Source organism: Canis lupus, chromosome 18, assembly GCF_048164855.1.
Source record: "Canis lupus baileyi chromosome 18, mCanLup2.hap1, whole genome shotgun sequence".
NCBI classification, from domain to species: domain Eukaryota; kingdom Metazoa; phylum Chordata; class Mammalia; order Carnivora; family Canidae; genus Canis; species Canis lupus.
Window position 1 is genome coordinate 15,915,408 of NC_132855.1, and position 27,929 is coordinate 15,943,336.

Here is a 27,929-nt window from a genome sequence, read left to right on the forward strand (position 1 = left end):
TGCGCGTCCCGCGTGTCGGCGCGCGGGGCGGGGCTACCCGTGGGGGCGGGGCTACCCGCGGGGGCGGGGCTCGCGCGGGAGGGGCGCGGGAGGGACGTGGGCGGGGCGTGGGCGGGGCTCTTGCAGAGCCGCCGCGGGGCTGGGCGTCGGAGCTCCTCCGCGCACCGCAGCAGCAGCCCCGCGACCTCTTTTCCGAGCGGGAGGCGCAGGACACCCTGTTGATGGACCGGGCGGCCGTGGCGAGGATGGGCGCGGTGGCGAGCGCCAGTGTGTGCGTCCTGGTGGCGGGGGTGGTGCTGGCCCAGTACATATTCACCTTGAAGAGGAAGACAGGGCGGAAGACCAAAATCATCGAGATGGTGAGTGCAGGGCTCCGCGTGCCCGAGCGCTTGATGGGCCGCAGCGCGTGGCATCCGGCCTCCCCTTCGCGGGCTGGCTCCGGCGGAAGGCTAAGAGCACCCTGGGGACCCGTTCACCCCGCGAGCGGCGACTCCGTGCACCGCCGACCTGGTCTGGACCCTCCACGGTGTCCCCCCTCTGTCCTTTGTTGCGTCTCCATTCGAAGCAGAAAGGCAGCAAATAGGTGATTAGGAAACAAGCCACCTCCTGCAGCAAAGCCCATTTCTCAAGAAATAAACGGAACGTTCTAGGCCAGGTTGCTGCCTGGTTCTGCAGCCAAACGGTTGTGACTAATCCAATTCGTACAGTTTGTTTCTGCACCCCGGGTAGAATGAGCTAGGTTGTGAAAAGGTGTAACTTCTCAGTGCTTGAAAGGATGCCGGTTAACCCCGTTGGCGTTCAGAATAGTTTATTTTGTATTTGCATGTTATTTCTTCTTGTCTCAAACTGCCAGGAAGTATCTTTATGTTCGTTTCCCACCCCCTCACCAGACGTCTTGCATAACAGTATTTTAGAAATTTATTTCCAATTTTATCGTATGAGTGTTTCAAGACTCTTAAGGTACATTATAAGCAAGCAATATTTGCTTCAAAGTTGGGCGGGGTTGTTTCTGGTTTTGGTTTGGTTTGGTTTTAGTTTGGTTTTGTTGCTGTTGTTGTTTTAATTAAAATCCACTAATAAAGACAAGTTACTCAGGAGTTGCATTCTAATGTGCTTACTGGAATGCATGATCTCATGTTTACTCCCAATAAAGTGCTACACGCATGAACACAGGGGTCAAATATTTATGAAAAGTAAGTTGACAGTCTACTACCATACTAAATAATAATCATTTTAGGTTGATATACTTAGAATACTCAGCCTCAGTTATGTTTTCGTTGATCAAAGATACTGCCCTAGGGATCCCTGGGTGGCGCAGCGGTTTGGCGCCTGCCTTTGGCCCAGGGCGCGATCCTGGACACCCGGGATCGAATCCCACATCGGGCTCCCAGTGCATGGAGCCTGCTTCTCCCTCTGCCTGTGTCTCTGCCTCTCTCTCTCTCTCTGTGACTATCATAAAAAAAAAAAAAAAAAAAAAGATACTTCCCTCTTGGTTGCTGTTGGCCCTGGGTTGAATACAGGATATGTTCCCAAAACTAATAGTAAAAGAAATGTCAACTCCCATGTCTCATGTGCCAATAATATTCCTAGGTTTTGTTTATTGCTAGAATTAAATTATTCTTGGGTTATTATTTTTTTTTCTCCACTTAGGTGGTAAAGCAGCAAATGTTTTTATCTCAAAAATTTTAGTTTGTTTATGTTGCTGTCCTGCTTTGAGAACTTTTGCCTCAAACCAAGAATTTATATCCACATGTCCGGGAGGGGCGACAACTAATTGCCATGCCTTAGTATGCATGTAACCTGTGGATTGGTCTGTTATATCACTTTTTGAAACCAAGTAGAATTAAAAATCAATTATTTCATAAAATCCCACGGTGATACCATCCTAAAAAGTTTGTCATCTCTGTGAAGAATAATGAAAGGCCATCAGGCAGGCCAACTTTACTTATTTGTAGTATAGGAATCAGTCAATCTTTTCATATACATAAGTATGCATAATGTTATATTAATTCAAATTGTGATATATATGCAGCTGCTAGTAGCTTTTAAATGGAAAAACTGAAAGTTTTATGTATTTATTTTTTACTTTTTTTTTAATATTTATTTCTTTATTTTAAATAGTGAGGAGGGATAGAGGGAAAGGGAGAGAGCGTATTAAGCAGACTCCATACTGAACATAGAGCCCAGCTTGGGGCTAGATCTTATGACCCTGAGATCATAACCTGAGCTGAAACCAAGTCAGTGCTCAGCTGACTATGCCTCTCAAGCACCCTGACTTTTATGCTTTTAACTTGTAATTTTAATCGCCTATTTCTTCAAATGGGATAAACATTTGATTGGGAGTCTGAAGATTTGGGTTCAAATCCAGGTTTTATCTAATAACTCTGTTAGGGGCCGTGTTTTGCCCATCTCCCACTCCATCCTCCAAACCCCCACCTTAGAGAATCTCTACAAACCTGTGAATATCCAGTGGACATAGCTTAAACCCATCACAAGTAATGGAACCAACAACAACTACCTAAGCAAGGTGGGCCTACTCATACTGGCTAGGTAAACAAATGACTTCTGGTACTGGGTTTAAATTATGCACTGCTTTAAGAGTTTTTAGTTAAAAGACACAGAGGTGGGGATCCCTGGGTGGCTCGGCGGTTTGGCGCCTGCCTTTGGCCCGGGGCGTGATCCTGGAGTCCCGGGATCGGGTCCCGTCGGGTTCCCAGCATGGAGTCTGCTTCTCCCTCCTCCTGTGTCTCTGCCTCTCTCTCTCTCTATGTCTATCATAAATAAATGAATAAATAAATCTTTAGGGATCCCTGGGTGGCGCAGCGGTTTGGCGCCTGCCTTTGGCCCAGGGCGCGATCCTGGAGACCCGGGATCGAATCCCACATCGGGCTCCCAGTGCATGGAGCCTGCTTCTCCCTCTGCCTATGTCTCTGCCTCTCTCTTCTCTCTCTCTCTCTCTCTCTCTCTCTGACTATCATAAATAAATTTAAAAAAATTTAAAAAAAAATATTTAAAAAAAATAAATCTTTAAAAAAAAAAAAAGACAGAGGTATGGCTGGTGGGCTGTGCATGCTACAGCTGAAATGTCCTGTAGGACAGCAAGATAAATACACAGAGGAAGCCTGTCAGAAGACATGATTAGGATGTTTAGAGCTCAGGGACACCTGGGTGGCTCAGTCAGTTGGGTGATGAACTCTTGGTTTCTGCTCTAGTCATGTTCTCAGGGCTGTGGGATTGAGCTCCTAGCTGCTCAGTGGGAAGTCTGCTTGAGATTCTCTCCCTATGCCCCTCCCCCTGGACATGTGCCCCCCCCCACATATTCCCCCATAAATAAATAAATCTTTTTTAAAAAGAGATATTTAGAGCTCAGAGATAAGCCATTTTTCATTGTCCATGTACTGCATTATTAAATTTTATTTTAGAACAATTTTAACTTAATAACATAATTGAGCAAGTAAGTACAGAGTCCCAACCAGTTTCTCCTATTACTAACATTTCACATTAGTATGGTACATTTGTTGAAATTAATTGAACAAATATTCATACATTTTTAAATATCCTTACTTTGTTTTTACTTAATGTCCTTCTCTGTCCTTGGGTTCCATCCAGAATGCCACATACATTTAGTCATCATGTATCCTTATCTCGTATTGGCTGTGACAGTTTCTTAGATTTTTCTTGCTGCTTGTATCTCTGGTACAGCAAGAAATAAATATTTGGTGTTTGTCCCAGGTTCCTGCCACACAGCTCCTAAAAAGCTTGGACTCTGGGAAATGTTAACAGTATCTTTTGTATGCTAATGAGGTGGACTGGTAGCTGGGGGCCCCAAGATAGCTTCAAGATGGGGGCTGGTTACCATAAAGATTAAGACCTCATTGGAGGATTAGAACTTTCAGCATCTCCCCCCCGCCCCTTCTGTGAACAAGGAAAAAACTGAAGTTCAAGCTGATCACCTGGTCAGTAATTCATTTGATCAATCTTACCTATTTAACAGACCTCTATAAAGACCTCTAAAGGAGAGCTTCCAGGTTTGTGAAAACCTTGAGGTGTATTCTTGAGGCTGGTGTGTTCTAGAGAGGACATGGAAGCTCTCTACGCCTTTTTCTATATCCTGCCCTGTGCTTCTCTTCCATTTGACTGTTCTGAATTATATTCTTTATATGAAACCTGTAAGTAAAACACTCTCCTGAGTTTTGTGAGTTACTCTTACAGATTATGGAACCTGAGGAGGAAGGTTGTGAGAATCCTCAAATTTACGACTGGTCCATCAGAAGTATGGATGACAACCTGGGACTTGTGTCTGGCATTGAAAGTGAGGACAGACTTGTGGACTGAGTCCTTACCTTATGGGATCAGATACTAATTCTAGATAGTGTTAGAATTGTGTTAGAGAATGGTTGGTGTGAGGTGTCAGAATTATGTATAAAAACAGTTAAGTGTAAAACGTTTAGTAGTATCTGGCTCATAGTAACTGCTTATTAAATAGTAGTTGTAATTATTGTACCAAAACAGACTCTTAGCCAGTTTCATATCCTAGTCATTTTCCCCTGTGAATACTAGTAGGGCATAATTTTTAACCACTGGTATTATTTTCTCTCAACTGTCTCTCTCCTAAAGTCTTCGTCATGAAAACTACTCTCATTATCCCCAGTAAGGATGGCTTGCAGTGTTTGTAAACTGGACCAAAAAGATCAAGATTGCCAAACGTGTATAGAAGTTGATACACATACAGTAGAATTTTGCACAAATGAAGCTAGTATTTGGGATGAATTGTATTTGGGAATGAATTTCTCCAACCTCTCCTAGATCTTGCAAATTTTAAGTCCTTCCTCATTGCTGTTGACCATCACTTATCACTTGTTATTCAATTTTATTAACTCACCATTCTAATCAGACATGCCTGCTCAGATAGGACCTGTTGCCTCTGTGGCTTTTAGTTACTCTTAGTACAAAAGTTCTGGAACAAAGCTTGAGCACTTACTGCTAGTTTTCTGCCAGGCAGAGAAACCCACCCCAACACAAAATTTAGGCTTTGAAGAATGAGGTAGTAAGAGAGGGAAATGTAATCATATGTGTCTTGCATGCAACTTTTTAATATTAAATGATACATGGTGAATTCAGTGTTTTTTACCTGGTTGATTTTTATCCATGGGCATTGCAGCTCTGGTGGCTTATGGGCAGTCCAGGCGGCTCAGCGGTTTAGCGCCGCCTGCAGCCTGGGCCATGATCCTGGGGACCTGGGATCGAGTCCCATATCGGGCTCCCTGCATGGAGCCTGCTTCTCCCTCTGCCTGTGTCTCTGCCTCTCTCTCTCTCTCTCTCTCTCTGTATATTCTCATGAATAAATAAATAAAATCTTTAAAAAAATACAGTAAGTCTATAATGTATTTAACAAAACCCACCAAACATCATAGGGCTAGCCTACCTTAAATGTGCTCAGAACACTTTTGTGTGTGCTTGTGTGTGTGCTCAGAACATTTACATTAGCTTACAGCTTGGCAAAATCATCTAACACAGAGCCAATTTTATAATGAAGTGTAGGATATCTAATATAATTCATTGAATATGGTACTGAAAGTGAAAAATGGAATAGTTGTATGGTACAGAAAGGTTGTCAGTGTAATGGTTGTTTGTTTGTTTTTTTTTAAGATTTTACTTAGTTATTCATAAAAGAGAGAGAGAGAGGCAGAGACACAGGCAGAGGGAGAAGCAGGCTCCATGCAGGGAGCCCGATGTGGGACTCCATCCCGGGTCTCCAGGATCAGACCCCGGGCTGAAGGCGGCGCTAAACTGCTGAACCACCCGGGCTGCCCCTGTGTAATGGTTGTTAATCCTTGTTATTGGGTGGTTGGCTGGGAGCTAAGGCTGCTGCTGCCATTGCCCAGCATCAGGAAAGAATATTGTACAGTACATTGCTAGCCTAGGGAAGGATCGGAATTCAAAGTACAGTTTCTACTAAATGATGTCACTTTCTCACAATTGTAGAGTCAGAGAATTATAAGTCAAACTATCACAAGTTAGGGACATCTAATAAAATTTTAGGGAAATAGTAGGAACTATAATTTTTCCTCATAAAAGAAAAACCCGGTGCTTGAAACTAAATAAAACTAAGTGTTAGTGATTAAAAAATAGCAGTGTACAAATTTAAGTACTAAATGTGGCTTCTAAAGAGGAGAATTAAAAAATATATGTGGTCAGTCATCAGGGCATTAGGACAGCACCAATGAAACTCCTTTCAATTTTCTGGATATACGATGCAGTCAGTTTCAAAAAGGAAATAATTTTATTTTTTAATTTTTGTTTTTTTAAACTTTTTTTTTTCTTAAAGATTTTATTTGTTCATGAGAGACACACACACAGAGAAAGAGGCAAAGGGAAAAGCAGGCTCCGTGCAGGGAGCCCCATGGGGGACTCAATCCCGGGACTCCGGGATCACATCCTGGGCCGAAGGCCGGTGCTAAACTGCTGAGCCATCCAGGGATCCCAAAAAAAGGAAATTATTTTAAAGTAAAAGCATTCTAAATGTGTATGTATGTATGTTTATTGACGCATATGCTGCTTATAAGAATTTGTCTTATTCTTTCTGGATTATATTAGGAGAAATCTTGGAAGAGTTTTTAAATTTATGAATGAATGCTAGCTTTCCTGTCTTACTGTTATCAGCCACAGAACCTCTCTCCTGCTCTAAGAATCTCAGTTTTCCTTTAGTCATCATTCAGCTGAAAAGTGGGTTTTATTTGTTTTTATTAAATTTTGTGTTTGGCTGTCCAAATCTACATTGATTTCTCAGTACAGTAACTTAGAATTTATTGTTCTGTTGTTCTATTAATTCCAGAAACTAATCCAGAAAATTTATTTAGTGTCTTTTAGGACGGAAAATGTAACGCCTCATATTGATAATAGGGGCACCTGGGTGGCTTAGTTGGTTGGGCATCTGCCTTCGACTCAGGTCATGATCCCAGGGACCTGGGATTGAGCCCATTTTGGGCTCCCTGCTTGGTGGGGAGCCTGCTTCTTCCTCTCCCTGTTCTGCTCCCCCTGCTTCTGCTTGCTTTCTCTCTCTGTCAAATAAATAAATAAAATCTTTAAAGAATATATATTGATAACAAATTGATCAGCTTTTCCAATGATCAAAATCCCATATGTTTAATTTGTGCTTTTGAAGTTGTTTTAGAAAGGTGAATATATGTACACACACATATTTTAATTCAAGGTACTGAAAGATTGAAATGACTTTTAAATTTAAGGCTCATCTATATATGTCACTCTTCTGTTTGCTGTTAAACTAAGTTGAAAATAGATCTTTCCCTGGGGAGTTTAAAAAGTTAAACTACATTCTTGGAAGATAATTACTTCATTTAGTTAGACTATTTAGTAAACACAAAGAGCTGGCTGCGGAAAACAAACATTTCTAGCCTCACATATAGAACTAGAATTACATGGGACACCTGGATGGCTCATTGGTTGAGTGTCTGCCTCCGGCTCAGGGCATGATCCCAGGGTCCCGGGATCAAGTCTTGCATTGGGCTCTCGCAGGAGCCTGCATCTCCCTCTGCCTGTGTCTCTGCTTCTCTGTCTGTGTCTCTCTTAAATAAATAAGTTTTTTTTTAAAAAAAAAGCTAGAATTACAATCTTTAAGCCAGAGAAAGATTAAAGGTTTTATTATGAAAAATGGAGTTAAATTTGATTTCTGTGATCTCTTCTAAAGATGTGGTTTAGTATGTGGAGTGACATGATGCAAGGGATGTAAATAGGACATAACTTTTTTTTTTTAAGATTTTATTTATTTATTCATGAGAGACACAGAGAGAAAGAAAGACAGAGACACAGGCAGAGGGAGAAGCAGGCTCCATGCAGGGAGCTCAACATGGGACTCAATCCTGGGTCTCCAGGATCACACCTCAGGCTGCAGGCGGCACTAAGCTGCTGCGCCACCGGGGCCACCCTAGAACACAACTTTATTTCTCTTTCTTGTGGCCCCTTTCAAATTTATTCAGTAGTGGTAATCTTTCTTGCCCGCTGGTGAAAACTCTGGTAGGCCTGTGACCTGTTGCTCATTCTCAGGTAAAAGACAGTCTATTATAATCACAAGAAGTCAGTCTCATTTCTGTAAATAGCAGTGTCTAGTCCTGTATTATGCATGAAATTCCATATTAATTCTGTGGTGAGACTTCTAAATGGATATTAGTACCCACCAGGATTTTTAGCTCTCCTCCCCTTCTTGTATTTGGCCAAGCTTTGCTATTCTGGCTGGAGAGGATATGGCCACTCTGGGCCAGTGTAATTATGAACAGGTGCATAGTTGTCCATAGTCTCTCCTGTTGGAGCAAACCCTGCAGAATCATGTTGACATGGAGATGACACAGTATCAAAGCAGCCTGGAAATATTGAGCCAGCACGTAGAGGACAGCTGCTCTGGAGAGTCATCTGGACCCATATTGGACGTTGTGTGAATGAAAAATAAACTTTTTTTGTGTGTTAAGAGACTGAGATTTTTCTGCGGTTTTTGCCCCACAATTTATCCTAACACAGACTTCTTTACTACTCCAAAGCTATGGCTTACTGCAGGTGGCTCCTCCCCTCCCTAGCTATCTGGAATGGGAGAGGAGAAGTAGTCAAGCTCTCTCTTTCCCGACTGTTTCTCTTTCCTCTACTAGCCATTGCTTCAGATTTTTGGGTTAATATGGTAGAGGAAAGATTTCTTTTGCTGAGGAAGTAACAAAATGAGAGGGTTTTTTAAAGGCTTATTTATTTTATTTTTTATTTTATTTTTTTTTATTTTTTTTTTAAATTTTTATTTATTTATGATAGTCACACAGAGAGAGAGAGAGAGAGAGAGAGAGAGAGAGGCAGAGACATAGGCAGAGGGAGAAGCAGGCTCCATGCACCGGGAGCCCGACGTGGGATTCGATCCTGGGTCTCCAGGATCGCGCCCTGGGCCAAAGGCAGGCGCCAAACCGCTGCGCCACCCAGGGATCCCAGGCTTATTTATTTTAGAGAGAACGTGCGAGTGAGAGAGCATAATTGGGCAGGGGGGGCAGAGGGAGAGGGAGAGAGACAATCTCCAGCCGACTCCTCATTGAGCACAGAGCCTGACATAGGGCTCCATCCCAGGACCCTGAGATCATGACCTGAGCTGAAACTAAGAGTCTGACGCTTAACCTCTTTGGGGAGAGAGAGCATGTGCATAGATGTGTTGGGGGGCTAGACAGAGGGAAAGGGAGAGAGTCTTAAGCAGACTCCACCCTGAATGAGGAGCCCTAGGAGAGGCTTGATCTCCAGCCCCCTGAGATTTTTTTTTTTAATTTTATTTATTTATTTATTCATAGAGATGCAGAGAGAGAGAGAGACAGAGACACAGGCAGAGGGAGAAGCAGGCTCCATGCAGAGAGCCTGACGTGGGACTCGATCCCGGGACTCCAGGATCATGCCCTCGGCTGCAGGCGGCGCTAAACCGCTGCGCCACCGGGGCTGCCCGCCCCCTGAGATTATGACCTGAGCCAAAAGCAAGAGTCAGATACTTAACCAACTGTGCCCCTCAGGCACCCCAAAATGAGAGTTCTTATTTGATTGGTTAGGTTTGTGCTCTCTGGGCCTGCAAGGAATTTAAAGTTGACTTTGTCTTCTTTCACTGTATCCCCATAATATGGGCAGTTAATTTTTTTTGCCACCCCAGTCCATCTCAGCCTGATTTTATTTTATTTTATTTTATTTTATTTTATTTTATTTTATTTTATTTTATTTTATTTATTATTCTATTCTGTTTATTTATTTTTAGTAATCCACTCCATACGGGCTCTTGCCTTTGTGAAGTCCTTCCTCTCAGGTGGCTCTTATGGGCTAGACAGAAATAGGTTTCTGGCTCGTTCCCTCCTGTGTGGGAACATTCGCTTACCCCTGGCTCTGAAAACTCTAGGAGTATAGGCAATTACAGCAAAGCCGCTTTTAAAAATTTTCAACTTTATAGAGTTCTGACAAAATTATAGAATATTTAAAGTGTACATTGTGATTGGATATACATATACACTGCGAAAGGATGCCCCCATCTAATTAATAAACCCATCACCTTACATATTTATCTTTGTATGCTTGTGAGAACACTTAAAAACATTTAAGTTCTACTCTCGGCAAACTTCAATTATACAATACAGTGTTCTCACCTATAAAAATGGTGGAACAACTTCATGAATTTGCATGTTGTCCTTGTACAGGGACCATGCTAATTTCCTTACTATTCCAATTTTAGTGTATGTGCTGCCGGTGGAGCATAGCAGACCCACTTCTGTCCCGCTGAATATCTTTTATAGCTTGGGTCAGGCCTCAGTCTTCTGCAGAAAACACATTTCAAGTTCTCCAGGTGACCTCATGAAAGGGCCCTCTTACTTGGTGAGAAGGTAGCGCTCCACTGTACCCATTCCCTTAGGGAGGCAGAGGGCACAGCAGCAGCTCTTCCAGTCACCCTCTTCACTCATTTCACCCTTTTGTATTCCTTAGGTGGGTAAGGACCCAGGATTCATGGAGCCAATTCTCTCCATTTTCCTTTCCTCATCTTAGTAGGATACTCACCCCTGAAATGAATTGAAACAGGAATATTCCTAATTTTTTTTAAGATTTTATTTATTTATTTATTCATGGGAGACACAGAGAGAGAGAGAGGCAGAGACACAGGCAGAGGGAGAAGCAGGCTCCATGCAGGGAGCCTGACGAGGTACTCGATCCCCGGTCTCCAGGGTCAGGTCCTGGGCTGAAGGTGGCGCTAAACCACTGAGTCACCCGGGCTGCCCGGAAGATTCCTAATTTAATGTCTACTACATAAATTCAACATTCTATGGATTTTTTAAAGATATAAATCATTTTTTATGAGCCAAATTGTGACCCCTTAAAGTTTTTCTAGCTGGACTGAGAATCTATTAAAAAATCAACTGACAGATTAACAGGAGAAAATCAAATTTAATAGTATACGTATGGGTCATCCACACAGATGTGGAAATTCCACAGACAGGCAAAAGAAGGTCTACATGTCATTCTGAACTAAGGAGAAGGGAGTTGGGATCGAGGACCTGAGAGGAAAGGAATGGTTCGCAGGGCACTAAGAAGAGCAGATGTTTGCCCTGACATGCAGATGGGTCACTCAGGTAAAATTTATCTCTCCTTATTCTGGGAAAGAACCTCAATTTAGAGTTCTTCTAAGTAGTTAAAGGATGAACAAATGTTTCTCTTGAGCCCACAGGGTCTTAATTGCCTTCAGCTCAAAATAATCTTCAGGCCTGGGAGGTGCATCTTGGGGTGGCCTGACCTTGGCCCCTACAGGCTTTTGAATGATAAGCAACCATTCCTGTTTAGTGAGCCTCAGCCTGTGTGTTCTGTGTCCTTCGTGACCAGTCCAGCCATTCCTGTGGACCCTGGGGTCATGACAGCAGCAGAAGGCAGATGCTTACCTGACCGAGCCACTCAGGTGCCCCCATTTCTAATTTAAACACATCTCAACTACTTATGGGTTCCTTATAAACACCAACAATTATTCCTTACAAGCCGATGCTGTTTTTGAAACTTGAGTGAGTTTTCCTTCCTGGAGATAAACTTCTAACAAAAACTCCTTCCTTTCTTCTATTTTAAGATAACATCAAATGTTCTCTGGGTACTATACTGAGTAAGTGGAAAGCCCACTATTGAGTCTATATTTAGAAAAAGGAGAGGGCGGAGAACCAAGATTTAAACAACTGCTTTAGTGGCTCACTGCTATTATGCAGGCTTTTAAAAATATCTGTGTATCCCAACTTTAATTTATATCAGTACTCAGATTTATGACCTTTTAGGACTGGATTTTTAATTCATCATTTGTTTTGTGAAGCATATTCCCCAAACTCCTGTGGCATTTCCCGATGATTTTTCATAAAGCAGCAATTTATATACTATCTTGTACTGTTCACTGTTGTGTGTGTTCTTTAAGGGCCTAGATTGGCATATATTTCTTTTTTAAGATTGTATTTATTTGTTTGAGAGAGAGCACGTGCACACACTTGTGCACATAGGGGTGAAGGGCAGAGGGAGAAGAAACAGGCTCCCTGCTGTGGTAGGGCTGTATCCGGAGGACCCCAGGACATGACCTAAGGCAGACATTTAACCTACTGAGCCACCCAGGCACCCCCTTTTATTATCTCTTTTATTAGTTGCACCTGACTAAGAGAAATAGCGACTTAAAATCAATATAACCAATGAACATTTTTCTAATGAGAGGTCCAAAAAATAGGCAGTTGCTGGTATTAATTAGGGGGTACAAGGATATCAAGACAGAGGTCTTTGAAATTCTGTTGGCATTTCTCATGGTCACAAGATGGCTGTTGCAGTTCTGGCCAACCTTCCATCTTCCAGGGAGGAGGATACTCCATTCAATAAAGCAGAATTTTCTCCTTACGTGTCATTGGAGAGAACAGTGTCATATAGCCACCCTAACTGAAGCCGAGGAATTTTTTGACTGAGCAAATGGCCACCCTCCAACAAAACTGAGATTCTATTAGTAGAAAAGAAAGGGAGGAATTAGGTAGTAAGCAGTCTACCATGTTATAATACCATAGTCCCTATTCCTTTCCCATATCATTTGCCATTCAGTAAATTGATTTAATATTTGATAAAATAAAAACCATATATATATAATCTGGTATTACTGGTGGTCACATGGCTGGTACAAAAATAGAGTATTCCAACTGTTACAAGTCCTTGGTAATACAGCAGTAAAGAATACATACTTGGAATAGCTTTACCCTTCTGTCCACCCCAAGTATAAAGATTTATTTATTCACACCTGAAATACCTAGGTCTTGAATAGTTCTTGAGACATCCCCATTGCCTTCATACAATGCTAATGAGATTTAAAAGCTAGTCTCCCATTTATGTGTCACAACTACCTAAAAACTAGAGTCCTAATGATATGAAATGTTGGGATTTGGAGAGAATGGTCAAGAAAGAATTTTTGAGGCTTCTTCAGTGCAAAAAGGTGGTTTTATGAAAGCACAGGGACAAAACCCATGTGCAGAAAGAACACTGGGATTGTGAGGAGTGACTGATTATATACTTTCTTATTGGAGGGGAGTTAGGGAATAGCCAAAGTCTCTAAGGAATTTGGAAGCAAGGTTTCTAAGACTTTGAGGGGCTAGCTGTTGTTAGGAAAAGATTATTTACCACTGTCCTAAAACCTTAGTCATGAGACCCTTCAAATGTATATCAGTGGGCCATATACTTCAAGGATGATTGCTCATATGTATTTTGGGGCCATAGGGGTAGAGATAAAGGAAGTTTCCATAGAGGATTTTCATATATTAAAGTACACGTACAGGATCCTGGAGATTGGGCTAACACCAAGCTAAGGTTGTCTTTTACCTTTAGCAAAGTATGAACATTGAGGCAGTTGAGTTCCTGGAGGAAGATCACCCTGCCTGTCCCAAGTACTTATCAATGGGCTGTAAGTTATAAGGAAGTTTATTTTTTTTCTTTTGCCTTTGTTCTCCACATTATTAACAGTACTTCTACAATAAATGAATATAAATGTTGTGAGAGGTCGCAAGGAAAGCTATGTGAAATTCAGCGGAGAGTACACTGGGTAATGATTGATGGCTGTGGTAACAATCATGATTGATCAGTCTAAATAAAATATATTGTAAAATAAGGGGAATATATTAAACTCTTAACATTGCCAAAACTATATTCAAGGTCATCTTGAATCCCCAAAATTTGCAAGTATGATGATATTTGTATCAGGCATATGACTTTGTCTTTGTAAATCACGTGTCATGTTTCCTGTGTATTATCCTCATGCATCAAGTTTAACTACATTTTCAGCTTCAACAAGTGTGAGCTCTTATCTAGTGAGCTGTTTTCACATTAGCCAGAATTCTTCCTGAAACAGTTCTTTTTACAAAATTTTTTCCTTAAGCTTTTTGTTGTGAGTTCATTTACACAACAGATGGAGCTACTCCTGAACCAGGTACTATATTACTTGTTTGGTTTTGTTTTTAATTAAGCTCGAGGCTCAACATGGGACTTGAACTCAGGACCCTGAGATCAAGAATCAAATGCTGTACCAACTGAACCAGCCAGGGGCCCAATACTATATTTTAAATGTATCCAAGGAGTCTCTTTTCTAGATAAAAACCATCATATCCTTAGACCCTTTTATGTTAAGCCCTCCAGGTGATTCCAATGAATGCTAAAGTTTGAGAACTGTAGGAGAATTCAAATTTTTGGGTAGCCTTGGTGGCTCAGCAGTTTAGCGCCGCCTTCGGCCCAAGGTGTGATCCTAGAGACCCAGGATTGAGTCCCATGTCAGGCTCCCTGCATGGGGCCTGCTTCTCCCTCTGCCTGTGTCTCTGCTTCTCTCTCTCTCTCTCTGTCTCCCATGAATAATAAATAAATAAAATCTTAAAAAAAAAAAAAAGTTTGCCCCCAGCAAAATGACAGAGTTTGCAAAATTTGTTAAAAAAAAAAAAAGTCCCCCTCCCCTCCCCCCCAAAAAATCCAATAAGGGGCAACTGGGTGGCTAACTCAGTTAAGCATTTGCCTTCAGTTCAGGTCATGATCTCAGGATCCTGGGATGGAGCCCCATGTCAGGATCCCTGCTCAGTGGGGGTGTCTGCTTCTCCCTCTCCCTCTCCCTCTGACCCTTACTCTCATTCGTGTTCTCTCTCTCTTGCTCTGCTCTCTCCCTCTCTCAAATCAATAAATAGAATATTTTTTTAAAAATCGAGTCTCAAAAAAAATAAATAAAAAATCGAGTTTAATTGCTCACAAATAGTCAGAATTGGGGGCTGCCAAACACTGTGTGGAGAGAGAAATCTGATAAGGATATAGAAAAATGGGCACTTGTGTTTACTCTGTTGAAGGCGGTATATATATCAGTTAAATAAATTATACTGCATTGATTACACTGTGGTGCATTTGTGTAATATTATGCAGCTTTAAAAACAAGAAAGTTGGTTAAGTGTCTGACTTCAGCTCATGCCATTGATATAGGAAAGACATTAAGGTTCAAAGCTGTCAGCCAAGAGAGAATTCTTGAGACATTTTTGGTACAAAAAGGTGGTTTTATTAAAGCACAGGGATAGGACCCTGTGGGCAAAAAGAGCTACACAGGGGTCATGAGGAGTGGCCCATTAGATGCTTTCAAGTTGAAAGGGGTTAGGGGTAGCTTTAGTCTCTAAGGAATTTTGGAAGCAAGGTTCCAGGACCTTGAGGGGGCTAGCTGTTGTTGGGAAAGGTCATTTATTACTGTCTAATGAAACCTGAGTCATGAGACCCTTCAGATGTATACTGGTGGGTCATGTGCTTAGAGAATGACTACCAACATATATCTTGGTGGGGGGGGGGGTAGTGTTAGAGATAAAGGAAGTTTCCAAAGGAATTTTTTTTTAAAGATTTTTATTTGTTCATTCTTTTTTTTTTTTAATTTTTTTTTTTATTTATTCATTCTTGAGAGAAGCAGAGACACAGGCAGAGGGAGAAGCAGGCTCCATGCAGGGAGCCCGACATGGGACCTGATCCTGAATCTCCAGGATCACACCCTGGGTTGAAGGCAGCGCCAAACCCCAGGGTAGTACCAAACCGCTGAGCCACCCAGGCTGCCCTCCAAAGGAATTTTTTATATGTTAAAGTAGACTTACGGGATCCTGGGGGTTGAGCTAAGATTGCCAGTTGCCCTTAGCAAAGTATTAACATCGAGGCATCTGAGTTCCTAGAGCAAAGTCACTCTGCCTGTTTCAAGGACTTGTCAGTGAGCTGTAGGTAGTAAGGAAATTTAATTATTTTCCCTCTGCTTTTGTTTCCCACATCAGTGATCTCAGAGTCCTGGGACTGAGTGCTCCTTCTGGCTCCCCACTCTGTGGGGAGTCTGCTTGTCCTTCTCCTCCCCCTGCTTGTGCTTGTGTGAGTTCTCTCTCTCAAAAAATCAAATTTTGAAATAAATAAATATATATATATAAATGTATGTAAATCTGTATGAATTAGCATTTTAAAAAGTTCAAAAGACGGTGGTAACTAGGGGGGAAAAGCACATTGTAGAACAGTTATGGTTCTAAGAGACAGATACATATGTCTGTACACATGTATGTCATTGGAAAATCTTAAAAAACTGCATGTAGAAGTGTAGTTGTTACTAGTAATGGGAGGATGAGACTAGGGAAGAGGAGACCTGTGCTCTTTATCCTTTAATGTTGTACACTGTTTGAAATAGCATGGCACGTATATCTTTTTTAGAATTGAAAGCAACATTTTTAAAAGTGTTTTGGGACCACATTGTAGAAATAATCTGTATTATCAGTAGTGAGGTGTCCATAGTTAGCTTGCTGAAGAGCCGTTGAGAGTGTGATACTCATTTTTTAAAAGTGGTAAGATCTGGAATGCATTGTAATTGCTCAATCTTGTAGCTGAAGTACACTAAATTAGCATAACTAGAATCAAGAGTCAAGGAGTGAGAGGAAAAAATCTTTTTCCCTCTACTTTTCTAAGTTCTGTGCTGGGGACCCTTTAACAGAGTTAACAAGAGAACAAGTAAGTTTTATTAACACGTATACATGTCAGGTACCTTGGGAAAAGTGAGGTGGGGTAAAATTACACCATCTACAGCTAAGCACAAAAAGAAGGGCATGAAAAAAAAAAGAAGGGCATGGAAGAGGCCTGTTGTTGGGTGGGAGGAGGAAAAGATGGTAAACCTGAATAAAAGTTGATAATGAGAAAAAAAAAAAGTTGATAATGAGGATTTCAGTGCACTCTCTCCATTGATTTGAGTTCATGGCGCTTGCTTCATCTTTTGCTTCCTTCTCTTTTGGTAGAGAGATGGAGACACACGTAGAAATGGAGATTTCCTTTGTAAGTGTAAATTTCCCTTGCAAAAGGGAACTTCTCTTTTCTGAACTTCTCCTGTGTCTACTGTTTCTCTGAAATAATCAGCTCAAAATAATCCTCATGCCAAAGAGGCATATGTTGGTGTGGCATTCTCTCACTCTGGAGCAGGAATTGAAATAAGCCTGGATTAAAGAGAATGAAGCCCTAGACTACTATGGGAGCAGGAGAAAGAAGAGGACGAACATTGACGGATGGCAGAGGTGAAATCTGTAGGCTTTGGAAAGAAACAGGATTTGTAACCCCAGAATATGCCATCTTCTTTTTTTCTTTAGCTAGAGATGGCATTTAAGATGATAGCTTAGCCCATTTCAGAGAGCAACTCCATTTCCCTGGGTATCATACTCCCATGTATTTAAGAGGTATGCGTGTTTTTAAATTTGTGCTTGTTTTTCTCCTATTAATGTCTTTAATTATAGGAGAGTTTTGGCCAAGACGGATAGAGGAAAAATTGTTTTTTCTCCCCTACAGATTTTATAATTTTTGCAAAGTGTCTTGGATTATCCTTAGTTCATCATAGCAGTTTCAATGTTCCCTACAGTTTATGTTAAATCATTTCTGTGTATTTCTCTTTTGTTTGCTTCTAAAGTAATTCAGACATCACATTATTTAAAGTTACTGAATTAAGTCTATAAAGAATATTAAATCCCATTTTAATCTTTATTCTCTTTTATTTTTTTTTTTAATTTATTTATGATAGTCAGAGAGAGAGAGAGAGAGAGAGAGGCAGAGACACAGGCAGAGGGAGAAGCAGGCTCCATGCACCGGGAGCCTGACGTGGGACTCGATCCCGGGTCTCCAGGATCGCGCCCTGGGCCAAAGGCAGGCGCTAAACCGCTGCGCCACCCAGGGATCCCTTTATTCTCTTTTATTTTTTTTTTAATTTTTTTATTTATTTATGATAGTCACAGAGAGAGAGAGAGAGGCAGAGACACAGGCAGAGGGAGAAGCAGGCTCCATGCACCAGGAGCCCGACGTGGGATTCGATCATTAGTCTCCAGGATCGCGCCCTGGGCCAAAGGCAGGCGCTAAACCGCTGCGCCACCCAGGGATCCCTTTATTCTCTTTTAAATTAGGGGTTGTAATTTATCTCTTCAGTACAGTAACTTATTTGAAATCTAATGTCATGAAACCTACCTGAGATTTCCCTTGCTGTTTTTTTTTTTTTTTTCCCCTTGCTTTAAAAACAGCAATCAGGGAAACCTAAAAAAGAGCAAACAGGGAGATCTACACAATTCCATTTTTGTGTCAGCAGGTGGCAGACTTCTCTCTGCTGTGGCTCAGTGCTAGCTTTCTAAATTATCTTTCTCGTTTATGCATTTTTAAATTTGCATTTATTCTATGCAGAATTTACTCCCAGGCCATAAGTTTTTGTTCAGCTTCTCCTGGGATATCCTTTTCTTCTGTGCAACCTCCTCTCTTGGTTTAGGAACAATCTGCTCTTTTTCGGTAAGGATAATGAGAGCTCATGTATGGGTTAATCCGACCATGAGCCCTGTAAATTCTTTTTTTTTTTTTTTTTTTAGCCCTGTAAATTCTATACTGCATCTTGGAGGGGTTTGTTCACCTGGATGTGATCAATGACTAGAGAATCTCCATCTAAACCAGGGCAGCCCGGGTGGCTCAGCAGTTTAGCACCACCTTCAGCCCGGGGCCTGATCCTGGGGACCTGGGATCAAGTCCCATGTTGGGCTCCCTGCGTGGAGCCTGCTTTTCCCTCTGCCTGTGTCTCTGCCTCTCTCTCTCTGTGTGTCTCTCATGAATAAATAAATAAAATCTTAAAAAATAAATAAATAAACCCTTGAGTTCAGCATTACTCCCTGCATTTTTAAGCATGTGCAGTAAAAATTCAGCATTCTTCTTGGGCCACCAACTCAGTGTCCAGCCCCATGTTTGGCCCGGGCACAGCCACCAACTCCACCATTGTAGCCATGGGATGGCACACACTGCTTCTGCAAAGTGGCATCTTTCAAATACATGGTGGCTTTTTGGGTATGCATACCCTTGATGGCCTGAATGGTTTCATATGTGTTCTTAAAGTGAACATGAAGATTTGAACCTTTTTTTTTTTAATTCTATTTATTTATTCGAGAAACAGAGAGGGAGGCAGAGACATAGGCAGAGGGAGAAGCAGACTCCATGCAGGAAGCCTAATATGGGATTCGATCCTGGGTCTCCAGGATCACGCCCTGGGCTGAAGGTAGCGCTAAACCACTGAGCCACCTGGGCTGCCCCAAAGATTTGAACCTCTTGATTTGCTTGATTTTGTAGGGTTTTCTGAGTCAAGCAAATAGCGAGCCATTTTCAGAGGTCACCTCAGGCCGCTTAGGGGAAGAGCTCGTTTATGCATTTTTATGTTTACTCTCTCACTGTTGTCTAAACCTGAAGGAGAGCAGAATTTATCACCCGAAAGTGTGCTACTTTGGCATGTGGATTATTGTGAGCTGAAGGCAATCAAGACCTGGAGGGGTCAGGAAGAGCTTTTTACTTTACCTTTATCTACCTAAAAGAATTTAGAAAGGGGGCACCTACCACGAAGAGAGGTATTACCAGAGATCACTCTTTTACCTGAGAGACTTACCTGCGTGAAGGCAAACATTGCTCTTCTCATTTTCCTGGAATTGCCTTACCTTTGGAGCCCCACACCTCTTCCCCTTTCTCCTTAGCTCAGGATGCTTTATAAGCCTCAATTGCCTGGTTGCCTTCTGGTCCTGTATCTTTGTGGGTTCCCATATTTTTGTGAGAGTTCTTATAGGTGTGAAATTAAAGATTTATTTTCTGCTAATCTTTTTTATTATGGGCTGGATGGCCTCAGCAAAGAACATAAAAGGGTGCAGGGGAAAGTATATCTCCTCCCCTACAAACTATTAATCTATAAAATTTTTAATTTTTAATTTTTTTAAAAAGAATACTTATTTATTTATTCACGTTAGACACAGAGAGAGGCAGAGACACGGGCAGAGGGAAAAGCAGACTCCATGCAGGGAGCCCGACTTGGGACTCAATCCCGGGACTCCAGGATCACACCCTGGGCCAAAGGCAGGCGCTAAACTGCTGAGCCACCCAGGGATCCCCTAATCTATAAAATTTAAACCAACTTTGATAGTTTTCTGCCATTATGGATTTAAATGCCGTTGCCTCTCTTCCATGTATGTTGTTTATCTTCCTCATTTTCAAGGTGCTGGTAGATTACAGAGTTGTTTAGTGGTTGATTGGAAGGTTGCTTAATTTGTTTGGCAAGTTCCTGCTTATGAGTGGGTGGAAGTAGATAGTCACATGTTTAACATGATGTGGGTTCCCACAGGATCCTTCCTGTCCCCACTTTATCTCTGAAGCCTTGTCATGGCACAGCTCTCTCGTTTATTTTACCTCAAATGCCCCACTCAGGGCCTGGGTTCAGAACACCATCATCAAAAAAACAAACAAATCATCTTCTTATACAGTCTTCTCCCTGAACAGTTTATCAGTTTAGCTAGATTTCTCTGTCCCAGTGTTCTAAGGGAATGATTTTCACTGAAGATAGGAAAAGTTTGAGAACCTAAGCATTGCAATATTGGGAAATGTTACAAAATAGAAACCTACTGAAGTCACATTAAGAAAACGGGGGGGGGGGGGGGCGGCGAGAAAAGAGAAGAAAACAGGGCTACACTGGGACTAGAACTAGGAAACCATTAGAAACTGATTCATATTTGGGTTAGTTGGATACTGCCCTATTCTCTGCTAACCAGAGCAAAGGAACTAAAATTTGGGGTGTCTACTTATGTCCAAGTTCACTGTGCATGACCCTATTTAATCCTTAACACAGTCCAACTGGTAAATTGTTGTAATTTTTATTAATTTGCTTAGGATCTAGCTTAGTAAGTAGCAGAGCTAGCACTACAATTCTAGCTCTCTGATGCTTTGAAGGAAAGCTTGCTTCTCAATTGCTTTATGAAGTATTATTATGTTGCTGATCTTTAAAAACTTTGACTCTTTCCAAGCTAATTAAATATTTTTATTTGATTTCATCTTTTGTGCACAACTATGTACCATATATATGTATGTGTGTGTGTGTGTATATATATATAATATGTATATAGAGATATTCATGTATATGTATATGGTTTTGTCATGTGGCCCTAGTTCTGGTAGGGTGGGGAAATCTAGTGTTCCATGATTATCCACTTATTCTGTGTTTTATAAATATTGTGGCTTACATAGTGCGGATAAAGTAACTTCTTTAACTAGTTAAATAATTGGTGATTTGAACTCCTTCTTAAAGTTAAAAAGATTGAGAAAGGAGGAATGTCCAGCATTACTCATGTTGAATAACAATTTTGTCTTTTTTTTTTTTTTTTAAAGATTTGAAGCAGACTCCCCCATAAGCACAGAGCCCAACATAGGGCACAATCCCAGGACCCTGAGATCATGACCCCAGCCCAAGTCAGACACTTAATTGACTGAGCCACCAAGGCGTCCCTGAGTAACAGTTTTTAACCTGAGTACCTAGCGTCCTGGGGCCTAATCCTTGCCTGCCTGCTATCATAATGTGTAGGTGGTTAAATTGACCTGAGTAGCATATTTACAAGCTTGGCATATATAATTATAGCATTTTCAGTTACTGAAATTTAATTTTGCTAAAGTCATATGAGAAACATGGTTTTTTGTAAAGGATTAAACTTCTATATCCATTTGATTGATTTTTGAATCCCCCCTAATACACTTTCAATAAGCATAGATCATATGATTCAGTATAGATTTTTATTTTATTTTTTTTTAAGATTTTTAATTTATTTATTAGAGACACACAGAGAGAGAGAGACAGGCAGAGGGAGAAGCAGGCTCCATGCAGGGAGCCTGGCATGGGACTCGATCTCGGACCTCCAGGATCACGCCCTGGGCTGAAGGCAGTGCCAAATCGCTAAGCCACCAGGGCTGCCCCAGTATAGATTTTTTTTTTTTTTCAGTATAGATTTTTAAAAATTTATTCATGGGGTTCATGTGTGTGGATTTTTAGTCATGTGACTCAGTTTTAGGGAAGTTTTAAAAATTAAGGACTCAGGAGTACCTGAATTAAGATCCAGCTTTTTGTAAAGAATTTCTTCCTTTTTGGAGCACCTGGGTGGCTCAGCGGTTGAGCGTCTGCCTTCAGTTCAGGTCACGATCCCAGTGTCCTGGGATCGAGTTCCACATCAGGCTCCCCGGAAGGAGCCTGCCTCTCCCTCTGCTCATGTGTCTCTCTCTCTGTATCTCTCATGAATAAATCTTCCTGGGATCCCTGGGTGGCTCAGTGGTTTAACACCTGCCTTTGGCCCAGGGCGTGATCCTGGAGGCCCGGGTTCCAGCCCCACATCGGGCTCCCTGCAATGGAGCCTGCTTCTCCCTCTGCCTGTGTCTCTGCCTCTGTGTGTGTGTGTGTGTGTGTCTCATGAATAAATAGATAAAATCTTTTTAAAAAAGGAAAAAAATCTCCTTTTTTATTTACCTATTTTAAGTTTCATTTTTCCCTTGATTATTTTTTATTTCTGATATAATACATGCTGATATAAAAATTACTAAATCTAGGGACTCCTGGGTGGCTCAGTGGTTGAGCATCTGCCTTCAGCCCAGTGCATGATCCTGAATTACCGGAATTAAGTCCCACATCGGGCTCCCTGCATGGAGCCTGCTTCTCTCTCTGCCTATGTCTCTGCGCCTCTCTCTCTCTCTCTCTGTGTCTCTCTCTGTCTCTAATGAATAAATAAGTAAAATCTTTTTAAAAAATTACTAAATCTAGATAAATAAAATGAAGTAATCAATTTTTACCACCCAAAAAAAACACATATTTCAGTAAGTGTACTCCATTGTTTTTTATGCATATAACTACTAAATACTGTTTTTTTCTGACAGGAGATCATATTGTAACATTGTTTTTATTTATTTATTTTTAAAGATTTTATTTATTTATTCATGACAGACACACAGAGAGGGAGAGAGAGAGGCAGAGACACAGGCAGAGGGAGAAGCAGGCTCCATGCAGGGAGCCCAATGTGGGACTTGATCCCAGGACTCCAGGATCCGGCCCCTGGGCTGAAGGTGGTGCTAAACTGCTGAGCCACCCAGGCTGCCCTGTAACATTGTTTTTAATAAGAATTATTCACTTAATTTTTTTAAGTTTATTTATTTATTTATTTGTTTGTTTATTTATTTATTTATTTGAGAGAACAGGAGGCGGGGAGGGACAGAGAGAGAAGCAGGCTTCCCGAAGGGCAGGGAACCTGAGGAGGGGCTCGATCTTAGAACCTTGAGATCATGACCTGAGCTAAAGGCTGACACCTAACTGAATGAGCCATCCAGGAGCCCCAAGATTATTCACTTATTAATTTATTCCTTACTAATTTTACACTTATTTTCATGACTATATTATATTCCTTTATGTTATTATATCATATATATCATAATTTAGTAAGTTCTTCACTGTTGAACATTTAGATTGGTTATCATTTTTCATTATGATAAATAATGGGTCAGTAAACATACATGCTGCATCTGTGCAAGTCCATGACTATTTAAGAGGAATGCAGGGTCAAAGAGCATGCACAAATCTTAAATTTTTGAATGTGCTACCAGGTTACCTTCTGAAAAGGTTGTACCAGTATGTATTTCCACTAGCAGTATATACAAGTACCTAGCTCCCTGTTTTCCTGGGAATAGGTGTCATTTTTTTTCTTACTTTTGCCAAATGATAGTTGTTGTTTTTTTTAAGTATTCATTACTTTTGGAGTTGAATTTTTTAAAATAATTGGCCATTTATTTTCTTCTTTTCTGAATTGTCTTTTTATTGATTTGCAAGGGCTTTTATAAAATGATTTTAACTGTTAAAAGTAGGTTAGAAATGTATTTTTCCAAGTTTTTTTGTTCTCACTTTCATTTTTGAGTAGTGTATTTATGACCCTCCTTTCAAATCTTTAAATGGCTGCTATTGCTGCTGTTCCTTTTATTGAAGTATAGTTAACCTACAATGTTATATTAGTTTCAGGTGTACAGCATAGTGATTCAGTACTTCTTTCTACACATTACTCACCATGCAGTTTAGTCACCGCCTCTCACCATACGAAGTTACTACAATCATGATGGCCATATTCCCTATGCTCTACTTTTCATCTCTGTGACTTTATTTTTATAACTGGAAGTTTGTACTTCTTAATCCCGTTTGTCCTTTTATCCTGTTTCCCCACCCACCTAAACCACTCTTTAAACCAATGTACTAATACTTTATAATGTTTTACAGAGCTTAATTTGTATATGGCTCCTCATTGACACATTATGACTTCATTCAGTATCCAGAGTGGGAGGAGAATATCGCATGTTGTTTAATTTGTGTAGCTTACTCATTAGTTTATCCTCCCAGACAAAGAATGAGGAAAGCTACTCCAGAAAAAGTAGTAAGGTGGAATTTTGACTCAATAGATAATTTTTTAAAATATTTTTATTTATTAGACAGAGAGGGGCGGTGAGGAGCAGAGGGAGAAGCAGACTCCCTGAGGAGCAGAGAGCCTGATGCTGGACTGGATCCCAGGACCCTGGGATCATCATGACCTGAGTTGAAGGCAGCCACTTAACCCACTGAGCCACCCAGGTGCCCAATAATTTTCATTTTACCTTCATAAACATGACTTAACATATGCTGTGTCCATTTTGTCCAGAGATCTAGTAGCATTATATGTACTTCTGCTTTTTTATATTTTGGGACATGTAACCTTTTAAAAATATTTGTTTTCTTCTGGGTATAATATAGATTACAGAAAATTTAGAAAATACCAAAGAGTATGAAGAAGAAAACAGTCACCTGGGATCCTTTTATTCCTCTGTGATGACTGTTAATTGATTTTTATAATATATTTGATTCAGCCATGTTCAATGATTATCTGTACTATTGAATTTAGTTTGTTACTGGTTTATTACTTAGGACTTTTGTATCTATAATCATAAGTGAACTTAGATTATGTTTCCTCTTTTTGTACTATTTTTGACAGAGTTTTGTTTAGGATTCTATACTAGTTAGTTTTATAAATGGAATTGGATAGCTTAACCTCTTTTTATGTGTTGTTAAACAATTTATCTAGCATGGGGCCATCTGTTCTTTAAAAGTTTGAAAGAGTTCTCCCCATGACACCTGACATAAAGCACTTTGAAGGCCATTCTCTGATAAACCTATTTTTGTAAGTTCTATTCTGATGAGCACACATTCCATTGTTGTACATAATATGTGTTACCAAGACTTTGTATAGGTTAAATTAAGTGCTTTGGTTTAACATACAAAGGTTTCTTCTATTTACATACTTTTAAAATTCAAGTTATCACTCACTCATCCTACATATAATTTCAAGTAATTCTTCACTACAAGTTGTTCATTTATGAACTTGAATCTCTTTCCAAATAACTTACTTCTTCATTTTCTTACTTTATTATTTTTTAAATGAGTTTATCTGACATAGCAAAAAGAAGATAGTAAGTTAAGTCTTTGTACTTTCTATTTAGAGGTATTGGATATAATACACCAATAATAAAAGTTTAAATAGCATAACCATTTTTGCCATTTTTAATGTGACCCATACCAAAGTAGCAATCCTAAACAATACTATTTCTTTTCAAAAACAGAATACCAACTGTGTGATATGGAAGGAGTCCAAAACTAAAACAAAGTTTTTCTTATTCCATTTTGGGCATAGAGGTCCAGATATAATAAAATGGAAACAACGATTTCAGTGCTAAGCATCTTGAAATATTAGAACATAGTGCATTTGAGAGGAGAGCTAGGAAAGATTCTCTTTGTTTATGGTATTGTATTATACCCAGGTTTCTTGAACTTGACCTACCTACTGCAACATAAATATCATTTCCTCTAAAGGAGTTTAAACTACAGAATTTATTACTTTTTCTTTTTTTAAGATTTTATTTATTTATTTATTTATTTATTTGAGACAGAGAGAGAGAGAGAGATGCAGAGTCACAGGCAGAGGGAGAAGCAGGCTCCATGCAGGAAGCCCGATGCGGGACTTGATTCCAGGTCTCCAGGATCACGCCCTGGGCCAAAGGCAGGCGCGCTAAAACTGCTGAGCCACCCAGGGATCCCCTGAATTTATTACTTTTTAAGTTAAAAAGATATAAACTATTTTGAAGAACCTCATTTGGGTTTCTGAAAATTAAATTAATCCTAGATTGTTGCAGAGTTTTTAAAGAAATTCATTTAGATTAGAATCATAGGTTTTCCTCAATTTGCATATTTGTGTACAAATTCATAAATGCAGCAATCAACTTCACTAGTAATCACCTAATAGCATAGGTTTTTAGAATGATTTTAAATGAGAAGAACTTACAGAAAATCTTTGTTTCCTGTTCATTTCCCCAAAATGTAATAATTCATTGTTCCATCTCTATTTTTGCTCCTAAACATTTAAAATCATATTCATAGGGCAGCCTGGGTGGCTCAGCGGTTTAGCACCGCCTTCAGCCCAGGGTGTGATCCTGGAGGCCGGGGATCGAGTCCCACTTTGGGCTCCCTGCATGGAGACTGCTTCTCCTTCTGCCTGTGTCTCTGCCCCTCTCTCTCTGTGTCTCTCATGTATAAATAAATAAAATCTTTTTTAAAAATTATTTTAAAAATAAATAAAATAAAATCATATTCATATAACTATAGGAAACAGTTGCTGGAGGGGCAGTGGGTGGGAGGATAGGATAACTGGGTGATGAGCATTAAGGAGGCCATATGATGTGATGAGCACTGGGTGTTATATGCAACTGATTAATTACTGAACCTAATCTGAAACTGATGATGTACTACATGTTAGCTAATTGAACATGAATTTAAAAAATAAATTTAAAAATTAAAAATTAAATCATACTCTTACAAACCTTGGTAGCATCTGCTTCAATTCTGGACAGTCACAGTGTTGAAGTTAGCTGACTGTTGCCTTCTTTAGAGAAGTTTTAAGGGAAGTCAGATGCTTAAATGGATGTTTTGCATGTTTAAAAGAATCACCTGGTGTATATATCATACAGCAATTACAGCAATTAGCAGGAACAAGTTTTGCAAGAGTCTATAGAGAGAGTATTGCATTTCACCTACTACTGAATGGGCTTCCTTATGTGATTTTATTGTTTTGTTTGGAATAATTTCCTAGGTGTCAGTCAAGTTCAGATTGAAGTTTAAAAATATATTCTAGGGCAGCCCTGGTGGCTCAGCAGTTTGACACCACCTTCAGCCCAGGGCCTGATCCTGGAGACCCAGGATCAAGTCCCAGGTCAGGCTCCCTGCATGGAGCCTGCTTCTCCCTCTGCCTGTGTCTCTGCCTCTCTCTCTCTCTCTCTCTCTCTTTCTCTCTCTCTCTCTCTCTCTCTCTCTCTCATGAGTGAATAAAATCTTTAAAAAAAAATTAAAAAAATAAAAATATATTCTATAGCCAAATGATGATTGGATTGTGGTAAACTGAGTTAGTAGTTGACTCTTAGATTGGGTAATTGAGAAATAAACTATCCTTACTATGTAGGTTTTGTGTAGAATTATGAAGTGATTTCTTTCACATACAACTATTAATTAATGTGGTACTTTTATTCCCTTTACTTCCGTGCCCCCAGATTAAAGGCAAAATCAATCAATATGTTATTAAGGTTTAAACTGGATAAAGGGCAGCCCAGGTGGCTCAGTGGTTTAGCGCCACCTTCAGCCCCCTGTGTGATCCTGGAGACCCAGGGTCGAGTCCTGTGTCAGGCTCCCTATGGAGCCTGCTTCTCCCTCTGCCTGTGCCTCTGCCTTTCTCTTTCTCTCTCTGTGTGACTCTCATGAATAAATGGATAAAATCTTTAAAACAAAAATGCCATCTGTAAAAAAATAAATTGGGTAGATTTGATTTTTAACGGGCTTTTTTTTTTTTCCATTTCAAATTTTTGAGAAACTTTTTTTTTAATTTTTTTATGATATTCACACAGAGAGAGAGAGAGAGAGGCAGAGACACAGGCAGAGGGAGAAGCAGGCTCCATGCACCGGGAGCCCGACGTGGGATTCGATCCCGGGTCTCCAG

General features: G+C 40.4%; 2 protein-coding genes and 1 non-coding gene across 6 annotated transcripts in view; 2 read left to right on the plus strand and 1 right to left on the minus strand.

Moving 5' to 3' along the window:
- Positions 1–27,929, plus strand: part of LOC140608716 (retinitis pigmentosa 9 protein-like) — a 185,880-nt gene that overhangs the window by 55,637 nt on the left and 102,314 nt on the right. The window lies entirely within an intron of this gene.
- Positions 105–27,929, plus strand: part of NT5C3A (5'-nucleotidase, cytosolic IIIA) — a 55,613-nt gene continuing 27,788 nt past the window's right edge. The window contains exon 1 of one of the 4 annotated variants that reach the window (XM_072783551.1): positions 105–359. In XM_072783551.1, the coding sequence (XP_072639652.1) occupies positions 222–359 (138 nt within the window). In that variant the 5' untranslated portion in view covers positions 105–221. Of the gene's footprint in view, positions 360–16,937; positions 17,094–27,929 lie in introns of those variants that run through there. The other 3 variants (XM_072783552.1, XM_072783554.1, XM_072783555.1) reach the window with 3 other exon arrangements.
- LOC140609660 (U6 spliceosomal RNA) lies at positions 10,165–10,269 on the minus strand. Its single transcript, XR_012011410.1, has one exon. It is a non-coding gene; the product is annotated as a U6 spliceosomal RNA (small nuclear RNA).